This window comes from Carassius auratus, chromosome 31 (genome assembly GCF_003368295.1).
Source record: "Carassius auratus strain Wakin chromosome 31, ASM336829v1, whole genome shotgun sequence".
NCBI classification, from domain to species: Eukaryota; Metazoa; Chordata; class Actinopteri; order Cypriniformes; family Cyprinidae; genus Carassius; species Carassius auratus.
In genome coordinates this window covers 486,129-509,715 of record NC_039273.1, presented here as the reverse complement: position 1 = coordinate 509,715, position 23,587 = coordinate 486,129, and the positions used below count along the sequence as shown (strand labels likewise).

Here is a 23,587-nt window from a genome sequence, read left to right as displayed (position 1 = left end):
CAGTCAGTTTCAAAGAGGACAAAATCATTCTGCACAAATAAACCAGAGAATCAAACTCCCTTTCCCTGTGTGACCCCGTGACCTCATGACATCAGCTGATCAGCTGACACTACTGCACCCCCTCACAGGTCCCGGAGTATACCTTTAGTCCTTGGTGCAGGAAAAAAATATCCAAAACTATCAACTATCATCATATGCAGAATTTGCTGCAACACAATGCCCCGCCCCCTTAGGTATTTCAAACAATATGCCCCGCCTCTTCTTCCCATCACACTGAGAAACATGTCAATGCAACTCACATTGATGTTGATCTCATGCAACACTGCTGATGAATCTACACGCTCAGACACGCTCATGAACCCCAGCGATCTCCTGCATCTGACATCAGAAGCTCATCAGAGATTATTCTCATAATCGTAGTTGTCAAAAATGTAAAAATAATAAAATTTCATATCTGAGAGCGATCGCACAGGTTATGTCTAATCTAATCAACACCCAACAGTGTACTTCATCAGATCAGATTAGTGCAGAATCTCATTCATGAAGCCGGATAACGTGCACTGACCCGATGGGACACAGAGAGGTCGGTCAGGAGAGTATCAGACACTGGTGAAGGTCAGCGGTGTTGGGTTCGTGCAGGTTAACTCCTGATGTGTCAACAGTGCTGATCTGTTTAGAGCCAGAGGATACTTACAGGCTGTTTCCAGCACTTAACAACATTACAAGAGCCGCGAGCGCCCGCTGATCTAATGAGAAGAGTAGGAATTAGATTACCTGATGTTACACACACACACACACACACACACACACACACACACGCTCCTGAGGGAAACTGGAGGAGAGCAGAGATAAGACAGACTCCTTCAACACTGTCAAACACAACCATATCATCACAACTCTGATGAAATAACATTAAAGTGCTTGACAATATATTTATAATAACACAATACACTAGAGCAACTGCAATCCTCGGGCAAACAGAAAGATAAGACGCTGTAGAAGTCGAAGACTTTAATACTCGCGGATGAAATCGCAAACGCAATGACATCTGAAATAAATCGTCAGCATGTTTTAAAGAAGTCTGGCTCTATGTGATGTTATTGTATTTTAATATGTATGAATACTACTGTAAGATGTAAGTTACACACTGAGCAAAAAATGCATCTCAAATGCATTAAACGTGCATCTAAAAGAAATACAAAATAATGCGACTTTAATACGTTAAATATCTCCCATCAGGTCAGATTCCTGTTCACGCCAGCTGGACAAAACTCAGGATTTAAACTTAGTTTGACCTCTGACCTCTTCACAGCACACATGTGACCCTGAGCTCCTCACACACACACACACAAACATGAACAGTGTGTGAGGGGGAAAATGTGGTCAACAACACATCATAAAATAAACCCAGACAGAGTGGTCAAGTCAGAAAACCACCATAAACCAGTTTACCCCGTGATACAGATCATTCGTACTGAGTTAAAATGACTACACAAGCAGACAGAGATCGTTCCTGCTGAATCTGTGTTATTCTCCAGTCAGTCTGACGGATGAGTATTTCTAAAGAGTTAAAGATTTGTGCATGCAGTGATAGTTTCTACTTCAAGTCCTCGACAACTATAACGAGAAATCCAACCTGAATACATCAACCTTCAAGAGAGCGCATGCTCAGGCTGTTTCTGGGTCAGTGTCTCCCAGTTATCAGCCCAAACCAGGCCAGATACAGAACGACCGGTTACCTGTGACAGACTGTGACAATCACTGATCATCTGCATTGATATAGAGACACACGGCTGCGGCTGATGCAGTAAGAGCCTTCATCAATAATACACATGGACAAGCAGACAAGCCTCAGGTTTCAGGACGTTACTAGTATTTACTGAACCGAAGACAAAGGCATCACCGCACAAATGTCATGCAAACTAATGGTGGCAAATTAAATGAAGCTTCGTCTGTTTCAGGCCTTTGTGACCGCAGCAGTACGACACACACACACACACACTGAGAGATGTGTCCAGTCCAAACCCTCCACAGACTGACTTCTGTCTCTGCTGTGACACGTATAATACAGCCGAACATCCACAGTCCAAACACACTTCCACAGGCGTCTCGGTCACACTCCAGCGCTTCCTTATTGCTGCTCAATTCACATTTCCTGCCAAACCCATCGCCGGCCATCGCTCAAAGCTTTACGATGATTCTGTCAGCGTCAGGCACGTGCAGCACCACCTCACTTCAACCGCTCTGTTATCTCCTCCATCGCTCTTCTACATGACACATTCGTTTGAAGACACGCTGGCGATTCGCTCTAGATTTAAAGCTCATTAAAGAGTCTCTCGTCTGCTCCTGAAGCGCAGGACACTGGGCTGCTTTTAAAGCTCCTGCTTTTAGAGTAATGATTGGGTTTTCAATAATATTTCACACCGGATGGACATCTCGACCCAGCAGGGGAACAAACAGGTCTCAAGACTGAAGTGGACAACAAGTAGGCCATAAATGAATAAAGATACGGATGCATGCATGTGAATAACAATGCCAATCTGCACATGCATGCAGAACAACACACATCCACTGCTGCTGTGCACAGCTCTGCTGACTGTCAAACACACACACACACACACACACACACACACACACTCCTCCGGCCGAGCCGCCTGGTACAGGAAGGTACAAGTAAAGGCTACAAGAATGAAGCTCTCAGAATATCTGACACCGAACCCCATCCGGACAAATAAACAATCCACAGACGTTACTGTGAAGAAGAGCAGATGTGTGAGAGTCGGTTAAACCTCTTATTGCTAAAGAAACTTCAGAAAGCCACACTTCACACTGACGTGTTTTAACCCTGCACAAGGAAACATCTCACACTTCTCATTTTGAGGGTTAACAGAACTTTGCTGTTACAGTTAATCCACAATCTGCTTTAGTGTCTTATTAAAGTTGCAATAAAACTGAAGTAGCGACTGATGTTTGTGATTAATGTTTGAGTGTAAAGGATTATACCTTTTTTTTTTAATGTTGGGCGGAGCTTGTCTCTGTGCATTGGTTGTTGATTGATGTTTGGATGTGGGCGTGGCTCTCAAAAACATGTATGCAGATGAGCGTGAGTTTAAGAGCATGAAATTATTAGAGAAATCCTGCATTCGTTACCAAAGACAAGATCATCCATTCATGCTATTCTGATTCAACATTACCAGATAAAAAAAAAATGATATGCATGTACGAATCTTCCACAAAATGCATGAAAATAGACGGCATGAATTTACATTTCATGCCAACTTTATTTTATTTCCTTTTAAAGCTGGATGAAGATAATCAAATCATTTAGCTCTGTTCGTCCAACTTTAGTTTGATTTCAATGGACTACAACTTTAAAAGACATTACTGCTTCAGTCAGTTTGAATTGAAATCATCAACACGCTCACCATTAACACAAGACACTTTTACACTGGTTTACCACATTTGTGAAAAATTACAGCATAAAGCAACCTGTTGAACATGTTGAGTTTGTGAAATACCAGTGTGAAGAACATCATGAACTTAAACCTCGTCATATCTGTCTGTATGACTTACGTGTCCTTATCAGAATTACATAACTCATGACATTCGTCCTCCATGTTTCTACTGGAATATGAGGGTGGTAGTAAAAATGATGAAGAACTGTTTATATTGAGTAAAGCTGTAGCACTGGCACGTGTCTCACTTAGACTACAGTCAACATGATGCAGGGTTAGAATCAACCCAACGTTAAGTTTCTCATCAAAATGCAGCATCAAACAGAAACATGCAATCTCTGGAGCGCCTGTGTGTTTTGGCTTGAGTTCACCCAACAACAATGCAAGGAAAAGTCTTCTACAAAGTCACTTCGGCACCAGCAGCTTCCTCACACACACAGTTACCGTCCCGGCCCGTGAGGTCACTTCCTGTACAGGATGTAAGGCTGCATCTGATTGGCTGAGAGTGTCATTAATAGCTCTCACATGGGGCAGAAACGTATGTAAACACACAAACACACACACACACACACACGGTCTGATGGGTGAAAGTCACAGCAGACTGCGCAACATCAACCACCTCCTACGTCAGTCTCTGGTCACGACCAACAGCGTTCTGACATCCTTTTGACACATACAACTGAAAAGCCCTTTTGTTAATGTTAGAAATGTTTGTGTCTGTCGTGGCTCAGCAAAAAGGGGTATGTGTGGGCCGCTTGCTCTCCAGAGCACAGCAGAGGTAGTTTATAGCAAATGCAACCAATAATCATCACAAAAATAACAAAATAATAACTCAAATTTGTGCTGCGTTGCAAAAAGCTGTACTGCAGCATTGCATCTGTAACCCTGCAGCAGATGCATTGATGCACCGGCACACACACACACACAGTTTTAATCTCATACACCCATGTTAAGCTGTAACGCGCGCTGTAGGTCTGTGGGTCTGTGCCCAGATTAAACTCGCCGTGTAAAGCGGGGTCACTGTTCAACTCAACGTCTGCAGCAAACGCAGCACATGGATTATGCAGCCGCAGGTGTTTGTGAAAAATCCAGAGACACAGCACTTCTCAGAAAACAGCTTCTGATGTCAATCACCATGTGTGGAGCATATTAATTCATAAAGATGTCTTCTGTTTCACCAGGCCTGTTAATATTACATGAGTAACAATCTCATTTCTGCTGCTGGAATTATTCAACAGCACAAACGTCACATCAAAACAACATCAGAGGATCATCGTGGGATCTCATCACTTACGTTTACAGCCAGTATCAGAGCAGGAAACAAACTAAAAGCCTGTTCACACTAGGACAGATATTCAGTGTGATAAATATTTTAATTTGAATGAACACATGCAACAGATTTTTACAAAGAGGTGATCGCTGCAAAGAAAACGTTAGTGTTTAGTATTTTAATAAGTGTCAGTGAATCTGGATCTTATCTCTGTACTCTTGTATCAAGGTGTTGTTTGATAAACATGTAGGGAATACAAACATCTCAATTACATTTTATAACGTAAATACTATTTTTTTTTATCTTTTCTTCGTAACATTTTTAGTTACATAGCATTTTTGCATTTCTTATTTTCTAAATGTGTTGTCTACTGTCAGACAATAAATGTGCATAACCTTTTAGACCATCTCTCTTTTTTTATGTATTGGAAAAATTGGATGACCATTCATGTAGGTCTGAATAGCAATTAAAAGTCGTAATGAAATGGAACGAGCCACATCTTTTGTATCGCGACGTACATCTGAGTGCAAAGGGTTATCAGAAAATAAAAAATAAAAATAGGGCGGGGACTCGTTTCTGTCTACCAGATGTTGATTGGATGTTAAGATGTGGGCGTGGCTCTCAAAAAACGGAGGCCTGCAGCTGATTGTAAGAAAGGGGCGGAGTTTAAATATAAAAATGATTGGCAGCTATCACCAGAGACAATCTGTCATTTCACATAAAATAAGAAAGCACAACTGAAAAAATGCATTGGTGAATTGTTCACAATAACATCAGTGCATTAAGAAAATAAGAGCAAACTTATATTTCATGCTGACTTTAAAATGGTGCACCATCTGCTGCAGATTACACAGAATACGTCTGTCTGGGATGAGACAGAACAATCACACACACCTGAACAATTCATAAAGCCTTTAAACGACTCACTTTAATACACCTGATAAAAGAAGAAGCTCAGACGCCACTGAAGCCTTGCTGTTTAAAGAACAGTGCTTTATAATCCTGAGCAGACATCTCGATTTGAAAAGAGGAACATTCTTGAGGACGTTATCTGTCTGACAGGCATGTCAATATTACATAAGTCAAATAACCCGAAGTCGTTATCTGTATGAGTTTATTCAGAGGAGAAGGAACTGGAGCTCATGCAAACGATAAACAAACGTTATTCTAATGCCAAGTTGTTCTGATTATTTTCTCTGAGAAATAATAAATCATGAGTGATTTTAGCCGAGCTGAAAAACATCGTCTCTTTTACCAAAAAACAAGTACCACCGTTTAAGTCATTTACCCTGGTAAAACCAAGGTATTCTTTGTAAATATCATTAACATGCCAATATCATACCAAAATCCCATTGTTTCACCACCTGACACCACTGAAAATCTACTTTTTACTTTGTTTACGTTCCATAGATGTATCATAAAGGTAACTAAACACAGGATGTGGGTAAAATATCGGTAAAAGTAACAAACCGTTTAAGTAACGAACGTTACTGATATACAACTACAGCTTCAAACAACAGAAACAAGGTAACATTAGTATTATTAACAACACTATTATGTTATATCGGCAACTAAAGTTTAACAAATATGCCGATAACTAACGTTATTGTTCGACGCTCCAATTCAAAATAGCGTCGCATCCGAACCAAATAACGGTCCCGCATTCGCTCTATTGATTAATCACAGATCGATACTCACACATTCGGACAACATCACCCAGATTGAGACAACTTAAACGAAATATATAAACAGAAACACGCCGCAGTGGAAAGTACACGAGCCGTTTAACGGACACAGGCGTTCACAAAGTTGCCGAGGAGCGCGAGGAGGCGGCTGGAACGACCTCCCTTCCTCCCCGAGCTCCTGTGAGGAGACAAGCCCGCGCTGCTGTCTCTCCAACGGTTTTCGCGGGGAAACGAGTTCCAGCGGCAGAATCCGCGTGACGTGTGCGTGTTACTTACCGCGCGCGCGAAAGGCCGTTGTAATCCAAATGTTAATCGCGGGAAAGTGCGCTGATGTGTGGAGCGTGAAGTGAAGGACGCTGGAGAGCTCGAGCTCCGGTCTGAAGTCACTCCTCTCGGGCGGGGCCAGACAGCCGTGACCCGCTCACATCCTCCAGGAAATCACTCTCATCTTCTTCTCATGTCTGTCTGCTGCCGGTAAACGCATTACACTGTACAAACATCACCCGACCGATATCGGCCTATAACAAGTAAATCACCACACTGACAAAAGTACCATGGTAAAACCTGGATCATGTTTTGTTTTATTAAGGATCTGATATGAAATTGTTCAAAAATAAAAAAACTGAAGAGCACCGACATTAAACTAGCCTTAAACAAACGAGGCTAAAACAAAAATAACATCAATACAATTGTAAATAAATATAATTAAAAACAGATTATAATTACATGGAAATACATGAATATTGTAATTATTCTGCGTAGTTTCTGTGATTGTTTTTATTGTTAGCTAATTTAGCTGAAAAACAGCTGTTTTCATGCTGTTTTGTTCATTTATTATTTTTAGTGCTTCATAGCACAAGAACACAAAGCAGATATAGACTTATTGGATAGAGAAGGCAATGGTTATCAAATAAAGAATATTAAAACTTCTTTAAAGACTAAATGTCTTGGCTTTATTGCTATATTTATGTTTCAAAAACACTAAATAATAGCTTTTTCTGACAGAATTTACTACAATCAATGTGAAATTCAAATCGTTTTTTGGTTTTGATCTAAGTATATAAACCAACCAACAAGCAAATTATGGTTTATAAACGTATAAAAATAAATACAGAATTAAATCGCAAAAATGGAAACACAGTTCACTAGAGGCACAAAAAAAAAAACGTGTCTGTATGTTATGTAACTCATTTTAAGTGCTTAAAAAGTTTTATTGTATAACCATTCATTTTCTGACTTGCAAATATTTTGCGTTATTTCTTTGATTTCACCCTGTTAGTTGTTAATTTATTGACAAGAACAAAAACAATGTTGGTTCCTATAAATAAATAAACTGGGATTTAAAATTGCAATGTCATTGAAAGAAATTAAAATTTTCAATAAAGGGCATCTGTAACATTGATTTCCCTATTGTATTGTGACATTAAATGCAACTATTTAAAACACTACAGAACAAAAACAATGCTAAAGAAGTAGAAGAAATAGACAGGAATGGGAAACTGTAAGACCTGTACAATGAAATAAATTATCTTCTTTATTAAAGGCAACACCTGCCCTCCAATATTGATTTAATGGGCGCTGATGAAGTTTATTGAACATCATTTTGCAATGCACAAATAGTCTGTTTATACAAATGAGGCGTGACACCAGTGTTTATCCAAATGAAACATATGCAAGGATAACAGCGATTGATATTCTACTGGTCTCGCCACATATCCCTAAAAACTAGGTCAGCACTTAGTGTGTGAGGTTGTGTGTGTGTGTGTGTCCTCTTAAGATGGTGACTGAGAGCAGCTCTCTTCAATCTGTGCATATTTGATAAGCATCATCATCATCTTCCGTCTCTTTCTGCGGTATAATGTGTGTGTCACAGACAGACGGTTTCCCCACAGGGAGAGAGAGAGACGGGTGAGGAGACATTAGTGAAGAAATGACTGTGATTATGGGATGCATATTTCAAACATGCTAGTTCTTATTTGAAATCCAAGCGCTATGAACAGAAATACTGCAGATAGCCCGGCAAGAGGTGTGTTCATTTTTGCAGCATCATTTCTGGGACAGCGGCAAAATCTCAGCCTGCTACTGAAACTGGAATCACACATGAATGGTGCCACGTGTAATGTTGCAGCAGGCACTGCAAATCATCCCATCTCCTGCGTGTCGAATGGTTTCTTTGCGCCGTATCGACTGGTTTTGCAGCTGAACAGGCCCGTAAGGGTCCAATTGGACAGTTCATCAAAGCATCCCATCGAGACCTTCAGCATGTCAGCGTGTCTTAAATCATGTCCATCTGCTTAAGCACCCTCCAGACAATCCATTACATATCGATTAGAGCCACACGGATCACAATTATGCACATGCTTGTATTGTACTAGTGCTGATTGTAAATTGAGTTATGTCTGCACTTAAGTATTGCATATCATAAACTACACTAAAAGCTTCCTCTCAGCCTGAAGTTCTGCTTTAACCACAGTAATCTTTCTACTTGTCTTCCTTCATTTCACTGAAGTCTTTTCAGAGCAGAGCACAAAGAGCCACAACCACAGGAACTGGACTTCATGTTGACACAAGCTCTTTGTCAGGTCAGGTCAGCCGTCAGACGGATGAGAATATAAATAGTTAAAGATGAGTTGTGAGTTTTAAAGCTTCTTCTGCAGCTGTCCTGAGCTCCTCAGAAACGCTCTCGGTTTCTGTCTGTCAGACTTCACGCAACTCTGAGCAGGTGCAGTCAGACGCAGCAGTGGGAAACTCTCATGAATAAAACACAACGCGTCAACACAACACACACTCAACCACAGCGCTCGAGCGTAGTCTTCATTCAGATGCCTAATCCATAATTCATAATGCTCATTAGATTTTATAAACACAGCAGTCATCTTTCTTCAGACATTGACTGTCTGCATAGTTACTCGTGTTTACTAAGACCTAAGCAACCATTCTAAACACATTTTAATTTGCAATTAAGCTGACATTTTATTCAAAAAGACTGACATTGCATTCAAAGTAAACATTTGATAAGTTTATGCATTTCCTGTGAATCAAACCTAGCAACTTAGGAATGAACACCCTAGCAACAGCCTAGAATTCCTTAGCAACAACCCAGAACTCCCTAGCAATGGCATAGCCGCAATCAAGAATTCCTTGGTAACACCCTAGCAACAACCCAGAACTCCCTGGCAACACCCTAGCAATGCCCCATATCTCCGTGGCAACACCCTATCAACAGCCCAAAACTCCCTAGCAACTCCTCTGAACACCTTGCCTCAGCTCAAATGCTCTGCTGTTAGAGCTACAGGATTGAACACACTAGCAACAACCCATAACTCCTTAGCAACACCCTAGCAACAACCCAGAATTTCCTAGCAACAACCCAAAACTGCCTGGCAAAGCCCTAGCAAACAGCAGGACTTCCTAGTTACACCCCAAAACTTCTTAGCAACAACCCAGAACTCCATAGCAATACCCTAGCAACGGGCCAGATCTCAGTGGAAACACCCTATCAACAGCCCAAACTCCTTAGCAACTCCTTGCCTCACCTCAAATGCCCTGCTGTCAGAGCGACAGGAATGAACACCCTAGCAACAACCCAGAACTTCCTGGCAGATCTATAGCAACTTTCCAGATTTCCATATTACACCCCACAACTTCCTAGCAACAACCAGGAACTCCCTGGCAACACCATAGCAACCCCTCAGAACAGCTAAACTATGGTTAAGTAAAGATAATGGCACGTTATGTTGAGAAAATGTCCGGTTAGTTTATATATTGAACTTCACAAACATTTAGCACTTTGAGTCAGGTGAGATGAGCAGATAATAACATAAAACGGTCTCTAATATTCATGTTTTACAAACAACAGTTGCCAGTGTAGCCGGTCATACAGTGTATTTTGTCAGTGTTGACCCTGAAGCCAGAGCCGTCTGTCACTCGCTCCACCGTTCCTCTGATCAGTGTCTTCAGAAGCACAGGAGGGTTATAGTTATCGTTACTGATGTCAGTCAGATCAGTGCGGTCATTTATCTGAACACAAACCATGAATCAGTCCATTACTGCGGTCAGACACACTAATCAATGACTCTCAGTGACCTCCTCTTTAGGAACGGCTCAAGACCTTTACAAACTGATGAATGATTCATGTTCAGAGTCGGTGTAAATTAGTCATGTGTGGTTTGATTTCTTGAAGAGTGGAACTGTGATGCTTACAAATTATAATTTATAATTAGTTCCTTTTTGCTAATTACAGAAGAAAGTGCAATTTAACACAATTCCTACATTAATTTGAATCATCATGTATTAGACTACAATGAAACAGGTTATTTCTTCAAACATCATTTATTTTCTGTCTTGTTTCATGTGCTCATTTTCCTGTCCTCATCCTGATGTAGTTTTACTGGAGCAGATACTGAACATGAGAAACAACAGCGCCACCTAGTGCTTTATCTCTATCATCTTCTTGATGTTACCGTTATTATTATAAATGCAGCATAAATAATGAATATTGTTTGGCCATCAGCTGAATTAAATGAAACTTCTGTTCCAGTGGATATTCTAAATAAAAACACAGAATCACGATTAACAGCACAGTAATGCACAGAAAAGATGACGTCAGATTTAGTGACAGTAACAGGTCTAAATCTGATCTGGATCTCACTGTGCAAACCGAGTTGATGTTCTCCTCATCAGAGTGAGCGAATCTTCAGGAAAGAGTGTCTTGAGTCGTTCCGCAGATGCAGTTTGAGAGTTCTGCTTTAATGAAGTCACACGACGGAAGCGGCTCTGAAATATGTGTTCAACTAAACAGACTCCAACTTACCTGAGAAGTAAAACCACACAAGTTACAGCTTCACTAAGTGCATATTGTCTCGCTGTATTGACTGATTTGAAGAGAAAACCACAACTGCATTAAGTCGTTCTTTAAGTGCAAACTAGCACAGAAGAACATCAGGGATCACGAAGCACCTCTGACACTGCTGATGGATGCTCATCTTTTAGTTTCTGCACCTCACATCAAATTTATTATTGACTAGAAGACAGAAAGACAAAAGCCGGATTGATCGCTGTGAGAGGCAGCGTGGCATCGTTTGACCTCTGAACTCACACACAATCAATCACAGCACTTGAGCTTCTTGCAGTAATGGTCTTTAAACAAGTACACTTTTAACAAGAATGAGTAGCATGCAAAAACTACACTATCAAAACCAATAGCATGTGTTAATATTAATGAACCGGAGCTAACATGAGCATTTTTATTAACTAACCCTACTTAAGATTAATAAGCACCTTAAGAAATGTGCTGCTCATTGTTAATGTTAATGCATTAAATCTACTGAGACTCAACCATTTCTCGGAACAATTTAATACAGAATGCTGGAGTATTTTATATACTGGTATATACGAGTGTAAAACATTTATACACATGCTCTTTGACTGCTTTAGAGTTTTTTTTTCCCATCACTTTTGATGAAATCCAGTGAATTTAGGGTCGAATCTGATCATATGTGCGCTTTATAGATGAGAAACATGAATTAAGATCAATCATTCAACACAGACGCTGCAGGAGTCTTTGAGTTCTCTTTTATATTCTTAAAAACAAACAGAAAATCAGAGATTAAATGGAATTTACAGTAGACATTCGCAATCATTGTGCACTTTTAAATACCTCAGATACTTTCTGCACAGCGCTCAACAGAAAAACACAACGAGGAGGAGAAGAAGGAGCTTCAACTAATCCACGGGAAAAGAATCACTGAATATATAGATTATTTCTTATAATCCTTACATCACTTATATAAATATACTGAACCGAGAACAGAAGATTCATCTGAGAGAGAGAGAGAGAGAAACAGCGCGATACAGAAGTCCACAACAGCGTTAAGGCAAAACAGAAAGCAAGAAACGCTAGAAAGTGAAAGAGGAAGAAATCCAAAGTGAACAAATGAGAGAGAGAGAGAGAGACGGAGGCTGATGGAGGAAACAGGAGCACGTTCATGTATCTCCAAACCTGCTGGACTTCATTTCTTCTGCTTGGGAAGAACATTTGAGCTTTATTTGTCCAGCTCCACACGTGAGAATAAAGTACCTTGAGACTCCGTTTGTGCTCTGCTTAAATAAGATCAGACAGGTTTGGAATGACATGAAGGCGAATAAATGAAGATAAGAACTATGCTTTTAAGGAATAGTTCACCCCAAAAACAAACGTTGTCTTTATACCTATATGCATTTCTTTCTTCTAAAGCAGCATTGATGTGAGAAACGCTGGCAGACATTTCTGGCTGCCGTTGACTTCCACTGTATTTCCACATTTCCAATGGGAACTGGTTTGATTGCCGACATCCTTCAAAACATCTTCTGCTCCAGGGAAGAAATTAAACGATATGAATGTGCGCTAAAGAAGACATGATCGTCATTTCAGTTCATCCCAAAAATTAAAAATCCATGATTCACTCACACTGATGTCATTACACACCCGTAAACGTTTCCTTCTGTTGCAGAAGCAGGATATAAAGAACACCCACCAAAGGTTCCCATTGACTTCCACTGTATCTCCACAGAATGGAAGTCAATGAAAACCAAAACGTTCTTCTTTAATGTTTCAGAGAGAATGAATCATGTAAGTTTGGAAAACATGAATGGGAGCAAATAAATGACAGAATTGGGCAAAAAAGTGTGATGTTACCCTCATGTCTGTATGAAGCGCAGAACACAAAATCATAAAACAGCTGGAAATGAACAAAAAAGGTTAAATATCTGTTTCTCGGTTCCGCAGAAGAAAGAAAGTCACACGGGTTTGGAACGACATGAACGTGAGTTACTGAAACGTTACTGTCCCTTTAAGACTGTGTCACATGTGCTCTTCTGTCAATGATACAAAACGATAAAAAGATCCCTAAGGAACACCAGGATGATCTCTTCCCTTGGACATCTCTCTCTCTCTCTCTCTCCTGACTCACTGCGAGCTCGCTCGCTCCAGCACGCGCAAGTCGTAGTTCTTTTTGGTGGCGCGCAGTTTGAACAAACCGCTGTTGTTGAGCTTGAAGGAGGCGCTCTGAGCCGCCATGGTGTTGGGGAACACGGCCACCACGGTGTAGAGGTGAGCGGGGTCCCTGGGGTCTCCTCGTCCCCCGCCGGGGCCCCGGGGACACTGAGGGTCCTTCAGCCACTGGATCTTAGCACCGCAGAGCGAGAGCTGGTTGAAGAGCTTCTCGGCCTCCAGACGGGAGATGCCCTCGGGGAGATCTGTGACCTCCAGCACACGACTCACCACTAGAGGGAGACACAGAGAACACAGTAGTGATGACGTCTACTGAGGGCACTGCACTGATGAATCAAAGCCACAACCAGTGCTGGGTACATTACTCACCAACTCTAGCCCATTACAGATTACAGTAACTAGTGCAGTCAGAATTAACGTGTTAAAGCATGCAATATATATACTTTTTATATCAACGTCATACAATGCAGTGTTGATAAAAAGATAATAATTTATTAAATAATAAAAAATATATATACACACAAATAAGTTATTTTAATACTTAGAAATTAAGTACTTCCTCTTTGTAGTGTCAGAACCCAGATGACGTGTAATCAGTTCCTACCCAGCACTGGACACAACACTGTGTTTATATGAGCATGTCACAGGGACTTTACATGAGCAGAAGGACTGGGGTCAGGAGTTAGTGTTCGGTCTCTTACCCACGTCAGTGGTCCCGAGGTCTGTGGAGGCAGATTTGAGAGTTTGTCTTTTCCCCCGCGCTCCGTGCTTCATCACTCCCTGACTCTGAGAAACACAGACACACGGTGAACAGCTGCAGACGGAGAGATGTGCTTGTCTGTATAAAGCATGAAGTGTTTCCACATTAAACGTTTTAGAATGCACCACTGTTTTAAGTTATTGAAATGTTGCGGCAGGTGCTTGATACGGATTGCTAATATCCAAAACTTGCATTTTTGTTCACATTGCTGTGTTTTAATCTTTTGAGGGGTGATCTAAGAAGTATTTGTGGATTGCAACAAATTGAGCGGCTTGTTCTGCAGTTCTATGGATGTTCGAGCCAGTTACGTGACTGAAAAAGTTCACTAAATAGATCTTGAACGCGCTCCATCCATGACAAGACTGGGTTGATTTTGAAAATGACACAGTTCTGTTAATTTGGCAATTATTAACAGATGTCAATAATATCAATGCACTGGAACTAACAGATAAACTGTGATTAGCCTTGTTCCAGTGTAATTAAACAAATGAGTACTGAATGATATTAATTAACTACATGTACTTAGCACATGGCTAGGTCTGGATTAGGGTTACTTGCATGTAATTATGCATTATTAATTGTTATTATAATAGTAATTACATGTTACATATGTAACAAGTACATCTTAAAATTAAGTGTTACTGAAACTGCTTTTCTGGAGAAACTTCAACACACACACACACAAACACAGACAGGCAGACTCACACACACACTGACTCACACGCACGCATACACACAGGCACACACATGCGCACGCACACACACACAAACACGCACACGCACACACACACACACACAAACTGACAAACACACACACACAAACAGACGCGCACACACACGCATGCACACACACATGCACACACAAGACAAACACGCACACACACACACACACACACACATGCACACAAAAGACGCACACACACAAACAGATGCACACACACACTCAGGGCTGTACCTGATGGGAGCTGTAGGACTGGTTGTGGTTGTGCATGATGGGAGGAGGACACAGACTGTACTGCAGCGGCTGCCCCAGTAAAGAGTAACGTCCATCTGCTGACACACACACACACACACACACACACACACACACAGTGTCAGTCAGAGCGCTGGAGGATGGCCAAACACAACACTGGGATCTCACTGGGGCAGTGGGACACACACACACACACACACTCTGTGGATCACGGTGACCGTACACACACAGGGTCACCGCAGGTCCAGAGCTCATCATCATGTCATGAGTGTGTTTGAAGACTCGATACAGCTGAACAAAAACACTCCTGTCCAGGTGAATGTCAAAACAAGCAGCAGAGCCTCCTATTGGTCGTCACGTAGCTCCGCCCACAGTCACATGTCAATGGTCTTTACTCACACAGATAAACATGGTGACTTTATTTGATTCTAGCAGTACAGTTCACACCAGACAAAATTCTGTAGAAATGTAATTAATGAAGAGATATTAACTAATTTTAAACAATATTGTATAAAAACATTAGTATTATAATTATTTAAAAAAAGTATAAATGATATACACACAGACACAGATACATGTGTGTTCCTGGAGATTAGGAAATTAAGTAAAGATCATGTTCCATGAAGATATTTAGTACATTTCCTACCGTAAATATATCAAAACTTAATTTTTGATTAGTAATATGCATTGCTAAGAACTTCATCTGAACAATTTTAAAGATGATTTTCTCAATATTTAGATTTTTTTGCTCCCTCAGATTCCAGATTTATAATAGTTGTATCTCAGACAAATATTGTCCTCCGAACAAACCACACATCACTGGAGAGATCATTTATTCAGATGACGTTTCAGAAAATTGACCCTTATGACTGGTTTTGTGGTCCAGGGTCACATATATGACTGTTGTTTTCTCTCTTTCTAAATAGATGTGTACCTTGTGCTGGTCCGCCGGGCCGAGGGAACGGTGAGATGAGAGGCAGCGGGCCGAGACCCGGACACATGGTGCTCACGCTGCCAGATGGAGAAGGAGCCGGAGACTGTGTGGGAGACGCCAGAGGACTGCTGACCTACACACACACACACACACACGTGATGATCACATTCATTCACAATGGCAGACAGATAAAGCGTGCGAGCTCGTGCCTGCGGCTCAGGTTTGCTGGGTCTCTGCTCCATGCTGTAGTACTTGCAGGGGTTCCACTGCACCAGCGGAGGATTCTGGGTCGGCTGCGGTCCGTTCGGGACACTGAGCTGCATCACCATCACACCAGCACCAGGAGGAGGAACCCCTACAACACATCCACACCAATTTTAAAAAATATAATAATGCGTTTATATTTTTTATACTCCGTTTAGTTTTAGATTATTCAGCTTACATTTTCTAATGACTGTTTTTAAGTCTGTATCTCATCGAACACTTATATTTGCTCTTATCTCTGTACCTGAATACTGCTGCTGCATTGGCTGTGGGCTGCAGGGGGAGGCAGACTGGGTCATCTGGTACTGATCTGAACTGGGCGGCTGCAGGTAACCCACAGATGGGCTGAAACACACACACACACACACACACACACAGTTAAGCAGAACTTAGCATGAAAATGACAAAACAACATCAGACTGTAATTTTACACCGAACATAACTAATACAAATTTGATGCACATTTTCTTATTGAATAAAACAATTACACGCCTCAATTAAGAGCCTGAGTTTCTATGTGCATTTCTAGATTTTATGTGCATCTGGGCATTTCCATCAAGCTTGTTTATCCACAAAATAATACATGGATTGAAATACAGCTATTGAAGCTATTTCAGCAATATATTTGTTTTATAACAGATTAAATCACTTATTTAAATATTGAATAACAGCATCAAATTGTAAATTGACGCTAAATTTAACTGATAAAACTACGTTTCTCCATTGTAGTTTACGCATGTTTTCTCATCAAATAAAACTTAAGTTAATATGCATGCTAAGACTTTCCATTCAGAGGTTTTTAAATGCAAGTTCCCAATATATATTATTATATATTAAAAAAAAACACACACATGGATAGACACCCAGCTATTAAAGCTACTCCGAAGATATTTCAAATCATATTACTAATAACAGAATAAATCATTTATTTCAATAATCAGAGCAGAATTAGCACAAAAACAATAATACAGCATCAAAGTTACATTTATTCTAAGTATAACTAAAAAAGCAGACAAAAAAAACTTTTAAATTTAATGCAACCTATAGGACATACAATGCAATAAAAAAATAAGGCATGAACAAAAAATGTTAAAAATAAAAAAATAAATGCATACATAAAGAAAAAGAAGGACAAGAGTCATTTTTTTTATATCTGAGGAACCCTAAATAAATGAATTTAAAAAAAATAGATAAATAAAATAAATGCATACAAACACAAAGAACAAAAAATAATATTTTATATGAGAGGAAACCATACTGATAATTTCGTACCTCGTGCTGTTCTGTTGTGTGGGCGTCAGCACGCTGTAGTAGACGGGCATGGGTGCCGCGGTCGGCATGGCTCCCTGTACAGACTGACTGGCCGAAACCATGACGGGCTGCTGGTACTGCTGCTGCACCACAGACTGACTCTCATTGGCTACAGGCACCTGCTGCAGCACACACACGGAGCGGTTAGTGTCTCGCACACACACACGCACACACGCACGCACACACACACACACACACACCTGATATGAGGGCATGGGTGGGTACTGGACCATCATGCCCTGCATCTGTCCGTTCATGGCCGTGCGTTGCGTGTTCATCATACTGGCGCTCTGAGGCTGCTGGACTCCCATCATGCCCTGGTACGCTGGCTGCTGATTGGTCATCATGGGCTGGAGAGGAGCTGAACACACAAGACAAAAGAACTAAACTTCAACCGCTCATCATCAGGGAACCGTTCAGAGCTTTAATACTCCGTTTAATACGAGCCATCAATATAACAGAGCATGAAGAAGATAGGAGTCAGCAGAGACAGAAGCGCGGGAACACATTTCCTCCAAGAGAGAGAAAAATCATGCTTTGGGAAATCCAAATAATGACAAAAGTCAAAGTTCAGACAAAAAAAAAAACATTTTTATTTATCTCACAATTATGACTTTATAATTTAATAATTGAATATTCCATTAATATTTATATTTACTTATTAAAGTTAATATTACATATATATTTACTCCAATATCTAAAACATTAAAACACAATTCATAATTATTAAAATATATTATTATAAATACTAAGCATTAAAATATTATATTTTATCATTTAAATGTTAACGTTTTATTATGATTTGCCAAATCTGACTTTTCATAATTATTAATTTCAGCTCAATCTCATTATGACTTATGTCAATTTTAACTTTGTATATTTTAATTAGGGGTAGGCGATATTCCAAAAATATATGATTCTGTCTTGTTAGTTTTCTTATTTTGTTGTCTGAGTAGCACAGACAAACTAATTTCCCTATTTATTTTTATTTTTTTTTAAGACTTACAACCTAACAAAACAAAATAAAAAAAGATATTTAGGCAAAAGTTTCTTTCTTCTGTTGAGATTTTGATGAATGTGTGAACAAACAGCTGTTGCTGACTCCCACAGTATTTATTTCCCCTACTATCAAAATCAACGAGTACCAGCAGCTATTTGTACTCACATTTTGTGTTCTGCACAGGTTTGGTACAACATGAGAGTGAGTAAATAATGACCAGAGTTTTATTTTTGCGTGAATTCTCCCTTTAATGACAAGCGGCAGTTTAATATACGGCACACATCAGTTCTTTTCTCTAATGTTTACTCTCACTTCAGACATAACCACCTGTGTTTATATGTAAACCTTGTGGGTTTTTGACAGTATTAGCACAGTCAAACGTGAAAGATATCTAAGTCTAGGAATCCAGAGCTGTTTGACAGGATTTTCACACGTCAGAACTAAATATTTGAATGAAATGTTTAACAAGCAAGGCTTTGAAGCACATGCAACTAATGTAGTTTTGTGATTGTGACTGTGAATGTATGTGGTGGTGTACAGTATATTGAGTCATGATGTTGCCTTTTCCCCTATAATTAGTTTTTAATAATTTAATAATTTGTAGTATATTATTATTATTTTTGTACTTTCTAATTTTGACCGTCATAATTCTGACTTTTCAGCCTCTTCAGTTTTTTCTCATAATCATGACTAAAAAGTGGCAATTTTTACTGTCAATTTAGACTTTTTATCTCATAATTACGACATTTTTTTCTTATGACATTTTGACATTTTTGACTTCTTTTCACATTATTTTTCTCTTATGTGGCAGATATGGACTTGTTGCATCTCATCTGCTCCAAAAGCATGTGAGCTTGTATTACAGGGAGGATAATATGATGCTGTCTAGAAGCAGAGGAACAGGAAGTGATGTCACACTGACCGGAGGGCTGCGGCGGTGGCGGCAGCGGCTGAGAGCGCTGTGTGGGATACGAGACCTGGTGAGAGATGGCGCGGTACTGCTGGCCTGAATTCGGATACTGTCCTCCGGTGGAGTAATACTGAACCTGGATCTGAGACAAGAGAGAGAGAGTCTGATGATGAAAACATGTACTGCATTACCTCTGAAACCACACTTACTCACTCGCTCTTATCATCCAATCATGGTTGTATTTTTTTTATTTTTTTTGAGTAGACTAGAGTAGGCATTAGTGGAATTGCATTATCGTGGTTTAAATCTTACTTATCTGACCATCAACAGTTCGTAGGAGTAAATGGCTAGATATATCATTCAAAAGTACAGTATGGAGTGCCACAGGGCTCAGTACTAGAACTATAGCCTTTTTTTTTTTTACATTTTACATTTGACTCTTAGGAGATTTAATCAAGAAACATGGCGTTAGCTATGTAGCTAAATCTACCACTTGCAGAAAACTTTCTGCATTTTTACAATCTCAAAAAAACTAATTCTGTGTGATTTATAAGCTTCTGTACACATGGAGACCTCAATTTAGGTGCACAAGCACACACAGCAGGAGTGTGTGATTCACAAGCACTTCGCTCTCTAACTGAAGTCTTCTTTCACTGCTGTGCAGCTTTCTGTTTCCTCCTCGGGGCGAGAGAAAGGCTGGTAAGGTTTTACACAGGAAATGACAGTGATTCACCTCAGGATTGGAGCTGATGGCATTGGGCGGCTGGTGATTTGTTTTAAACCCTATGTGTCTCATGATTTGACTAAAGACGACAAAAATGAACCATTCAGAGGTTTATACTGCGTGGTACTTGTGAGATGCGCATCGATCAAAATTTTTTTTTATTTTTATCATCATGTATTTGATGAAGTCTCTTCTGCCAAGAGGTTGCATTCATTGGATCAAAATACTGGAAAATAATTGTTTTCAATTGTAATAATAAAAAAAATAAAAAAACAGGTAACTGTGCAACTTTTTATCCCACATTTTGAGAAACTCAGAATTCAGAAGTTTCTCACAATTCTGTTTTTATTTGTTTTTGTTTTTTTGCCACGAAATATAAAATAAAACCTGTAATTTAATCTCACAATTGGAAGTTTATAACGTGGAATTGAAAGACATTACCTTGCATCACTTTTTCCCCCTCAGAACTTTACCTATCACTTTTTTCTTTTTTGCTGCTGCCATGGAACAAAACATTATTCTGAATATATATATATATATATATATATATATATATATATATATATATATATATATATATATATATAAAAAATTGAATTATATAAAACCATAAAAAAAAATCTGAATTGTGATTTAAAGAAAAAAAATTTTTTTTTTGGTGTGTGTATATGTGTGTGTGTGCGTGTGTATGTGTGCGTGTGTGTGTGTGCGTGTGTGTGTGTGTCAGCACCTGCTGTGGTGGAGGCGGAGGCTGCATGTATCCCTGTGTGGGTGGAGCGGTCTGTAGGATGGCTTGTGTTGGTGGAGGCGGAGGCGGAGGAGGATGTGGGTGTGGAGCTGCAGGCTGGTATCCAGAGGGCGGCGGGGGCATGATGTAGCTGGGCTGAGGTGGAGGATGCTGGGATAGTACGGCGGGTGGAGGCTGGTATAAACTGGGCGGCTCTGGTGCCTCGCTGGAGCCCTGACGGCTTAGAGACATCTGCCCGAAACCTGGAGTCAACTCATCTCCCTGAACAGAGACCGAGAGAGAGAGAGAGAGATAAATGAATAAGAATATTTACTAAAAGTTCATCAGCAAAAATCTGCACATTTCTGCTCAGCTCCATTTAAAAAAACTCCATATTTAAGCAGCAAATGATGCAAAAATAGCTACAAAAAATAAATAAATCACTACTAAATAGAAAACCCAGTTGAAGAGGAGAAAGAAAGAGAAAACAGATGAGGGAAACGAAGGGAGAGCAGAAGTACCAGGTTGTACTGCTGGGAAGGAGAAACAGGCAGGAGGACCTGAGGACACGAAGGGTTTGAGTAAGACACAGCCTGCGCAGACGCCACCGACTGCAGAGAGACGGAGAGAGCAGAGGAACAGACGTTCAGGAGCAGGAACCCTGATCAGAACAGTGTTTCAGCCAAATACAGAGAAGCAACCCGCAGCAATACATGCGCTCGCATATCAATCCTTGTGAATTAAACCATACAAAGAAAAACAACAAAAAAAAAAAAATCACAAAGGCCCACACACAATGATCTTATAAAATAAAAAAAAACCTTCAAAATATTTATTCAATGTCAAGATTTGCTGAAAATCACATCATTAGTATCAGAGTAGAAATCAAACACCTTAACTCATTATGTTGATATCGGTCAAACAAATTCATATTATTGTAATTCTACTTTATTTATTTTTTTATTTATATACTGTGTATTTTTCTTGTCATTATTTGATTAATGTTATAATAATGTTTTTGTAATATTGAATGCAAACACACTTGCACACGATTAAAGATTTTTAAATTTCAATTGAAACTGAAATATTTATTTTCAACATTAAATCTAGATCTTTTCTTATATCAGAGGCGGACAGTGGCTCACCTGAGGCAGCATGTGATTGTGTGCGCTGATGGCGTGCTGTGTGTGTGTGTGAGTGTGTGTGTGTGCGTGTGTCGGGGTCGGCAGCAGCGGCGGGGGGGCTTGTTGGCTCGGGGTCTGAGGGGCTCCAGAGGGACAGTTCGGGGGACACGGCAGGAGCCCACATCTCTGCTGGGGCGGCTGAGAGAGCGCACAAACATCTGGAGTGACTGTGGGAAGACCTGAGAGAGAGAGAGAGAGAGAGAGAGACACAGGGAGAGAGAGAGAGAGAGAGAGAGAGAGAGAGAGAGAGATGGAGAGAGAGAGAGAGAGAGAGAGAGAGAGAGAGAGAGAGAGAGAGATGGAGAGAGAGAGAGAGAGAGAGAGAGAGAGAGAGAGAGATGGAGAGAGAGAGAGAGAGAGAGAGAGAGATGGAGAGAGAGAGAGAGAGAGAGAGAGAGAGAGATGGAGAGAGAGAGAGAGAGAGAGAGAGATGGAGAGAGAGAGGATAAGGAAAATAAACGCAACCAACCAAATAAATAAATGAGCAAAATATATATTTGAATTATTTTTACTTGGGATAATTATACATGGTAAATAAATAAATAAACAAATACATATCCTATTTTTCCAGATTTGGGAAATTAAATTACATGCAAGTTGCTTGGGAAAAAACATAGTCGGGAGAAATCAAATGTAATGAAAAAAATAAAATAAATAAAAAATACAAATAAAATGTTCTTTCAAGCAAAACCTTTTAATCGCTGCGTGCTGGAACGAAATCGAAAGCCGAAATCTCTAACTTGTGTGAAAACACTTTAAGATGCAATGAAGAGCAGTTTTTTGGGCCTTTGCATCTGCATTTGTGTTCTACATGATTATAGGATCATCACAGCTTTGATATGATAGATTGCTGCTACATTGTTCTGACAGAGGACAGTTTCTCAAACACAATCAGCAAGGGGCTGTGTGTGTGTGTGTGAGTGTGTGTGTTACCTGTGCGGGAGCCCCTGGCGCTGCCCTGCGACCCCTTGCTGCCCAGACTGTCTCCTCGTGTGAGGATGGAGATGCCACTGAAGCTGCTGGCTTTGGTGACCGGAGGTCTGAGCGTTCGGCTGGAGCTGTCCGAGTCTGTGCTGCTCCACGGACGCGGCTCCAGGCTCTTCATCTCACTGTCAGTGCTGCTCTGACGACTGCTGGACGCCCGGCTGGAGCTTTCCCTGTTACCCCTGCGGGCAGGAAGAGAACACACACACACACACACACAGAGCTGTGAAAACAGAGAGACGCTCACAAACACTCATTCTGGAAGTACAAACACACACACATACACACACAAACATGCAGATGCATCACCGGAGCTCCACACACTCGGTTGCAGGGAGAAGGAACATCAAAATTACAAACACACTCAAACATGGAATACAGACCAGGGCTGCACCGAACAGCCAAATCTACCACG

General features: G+C 40.3%; 2 protein-coding genes across 8 annotated transcripts in view; both read right to left on the bottom strand.

Annotated features, from left to right (window-relative positions):
* Positions 1-6,818, bottom strand: part of LOC113050124 (protein phosphatase 1 regulatory inhibitor subunit 16B-like) — a 29,788-nt gene extending 22,970 nt beyond the window's left edge. The window contains exon 1 of the mRNA XM_026212823.1: positions 6,687-6,818. The gene's annotated coding sequence lies outside the window, so the exon portion shown is untranslated. The remainder of the gene's footprint in view (positions 1-6,686) is intronic.
* Positions 6,819-11,965: 5,147 nt separating this feature from the next.
* Positions 11,966-23,587, bottom strand: part of LOC113050123 (R3H domain-containing protein 2-like) — a 41,275-nt gene continuing 29,653 nt past the window's right edge. For 3 of the 7 annotated variants that reach the window (XM_026212816.1, XM_026212820.1, XM_026212817.1), the window contains 13 exons: positions 23,122-23,354; positions 22,150-22,367; positions 21,526-21,615; positions 21,008-21,286; positions 19,566-19,695; positions 17,844-18,004; positions 17,605-17,765; positions 16,577-16,677; positions 16,278-16,423; positions 16,069-16,201; positions 15,117-15,214; positions 14,103-14,187; positions 11,966-13,673 (listed from right to left, as the gene is read on the bottom strand). In XM_026212816.1, the coding sequence (XP_026068601.1) occupies positions 13,357-13,673; positions 14,103-14,187; positions 15,117-15,214; positions 16,069-16,201; positions 16,278-16,423; positions 16,577-16,677; positions 17,605-17,765; positions 17,844-18,004; positions 19,566-19,695; positions 21,008-21,286; positions 21,526-21,615; positions 22,150-22,367; positions 23,122-23,354 (2,152 nt within the window). In that variant the 3' untranslated portion in view covers positions 11,966-13,356. The remainder of the gene's footprint in view (positions 13,674-14,102; positions 14,188-15,116; positions 15,215-16,068; positions 16,202-16,277; positions 16,424-16,576; positions 16,678-17,604; positions 17,766-17,843; positions 18,005-19,565; positions 19,696-21,007; positions 21,287-21,525; positions 21,616-22,149; positions 22,368-23,121; positions 23,355-23,587) is intronic. The other 4 variants (XM_026212819.1, XM_026212822.1, XM_026212818.1 and 1 more) reach the window with 3 other exon arrangements.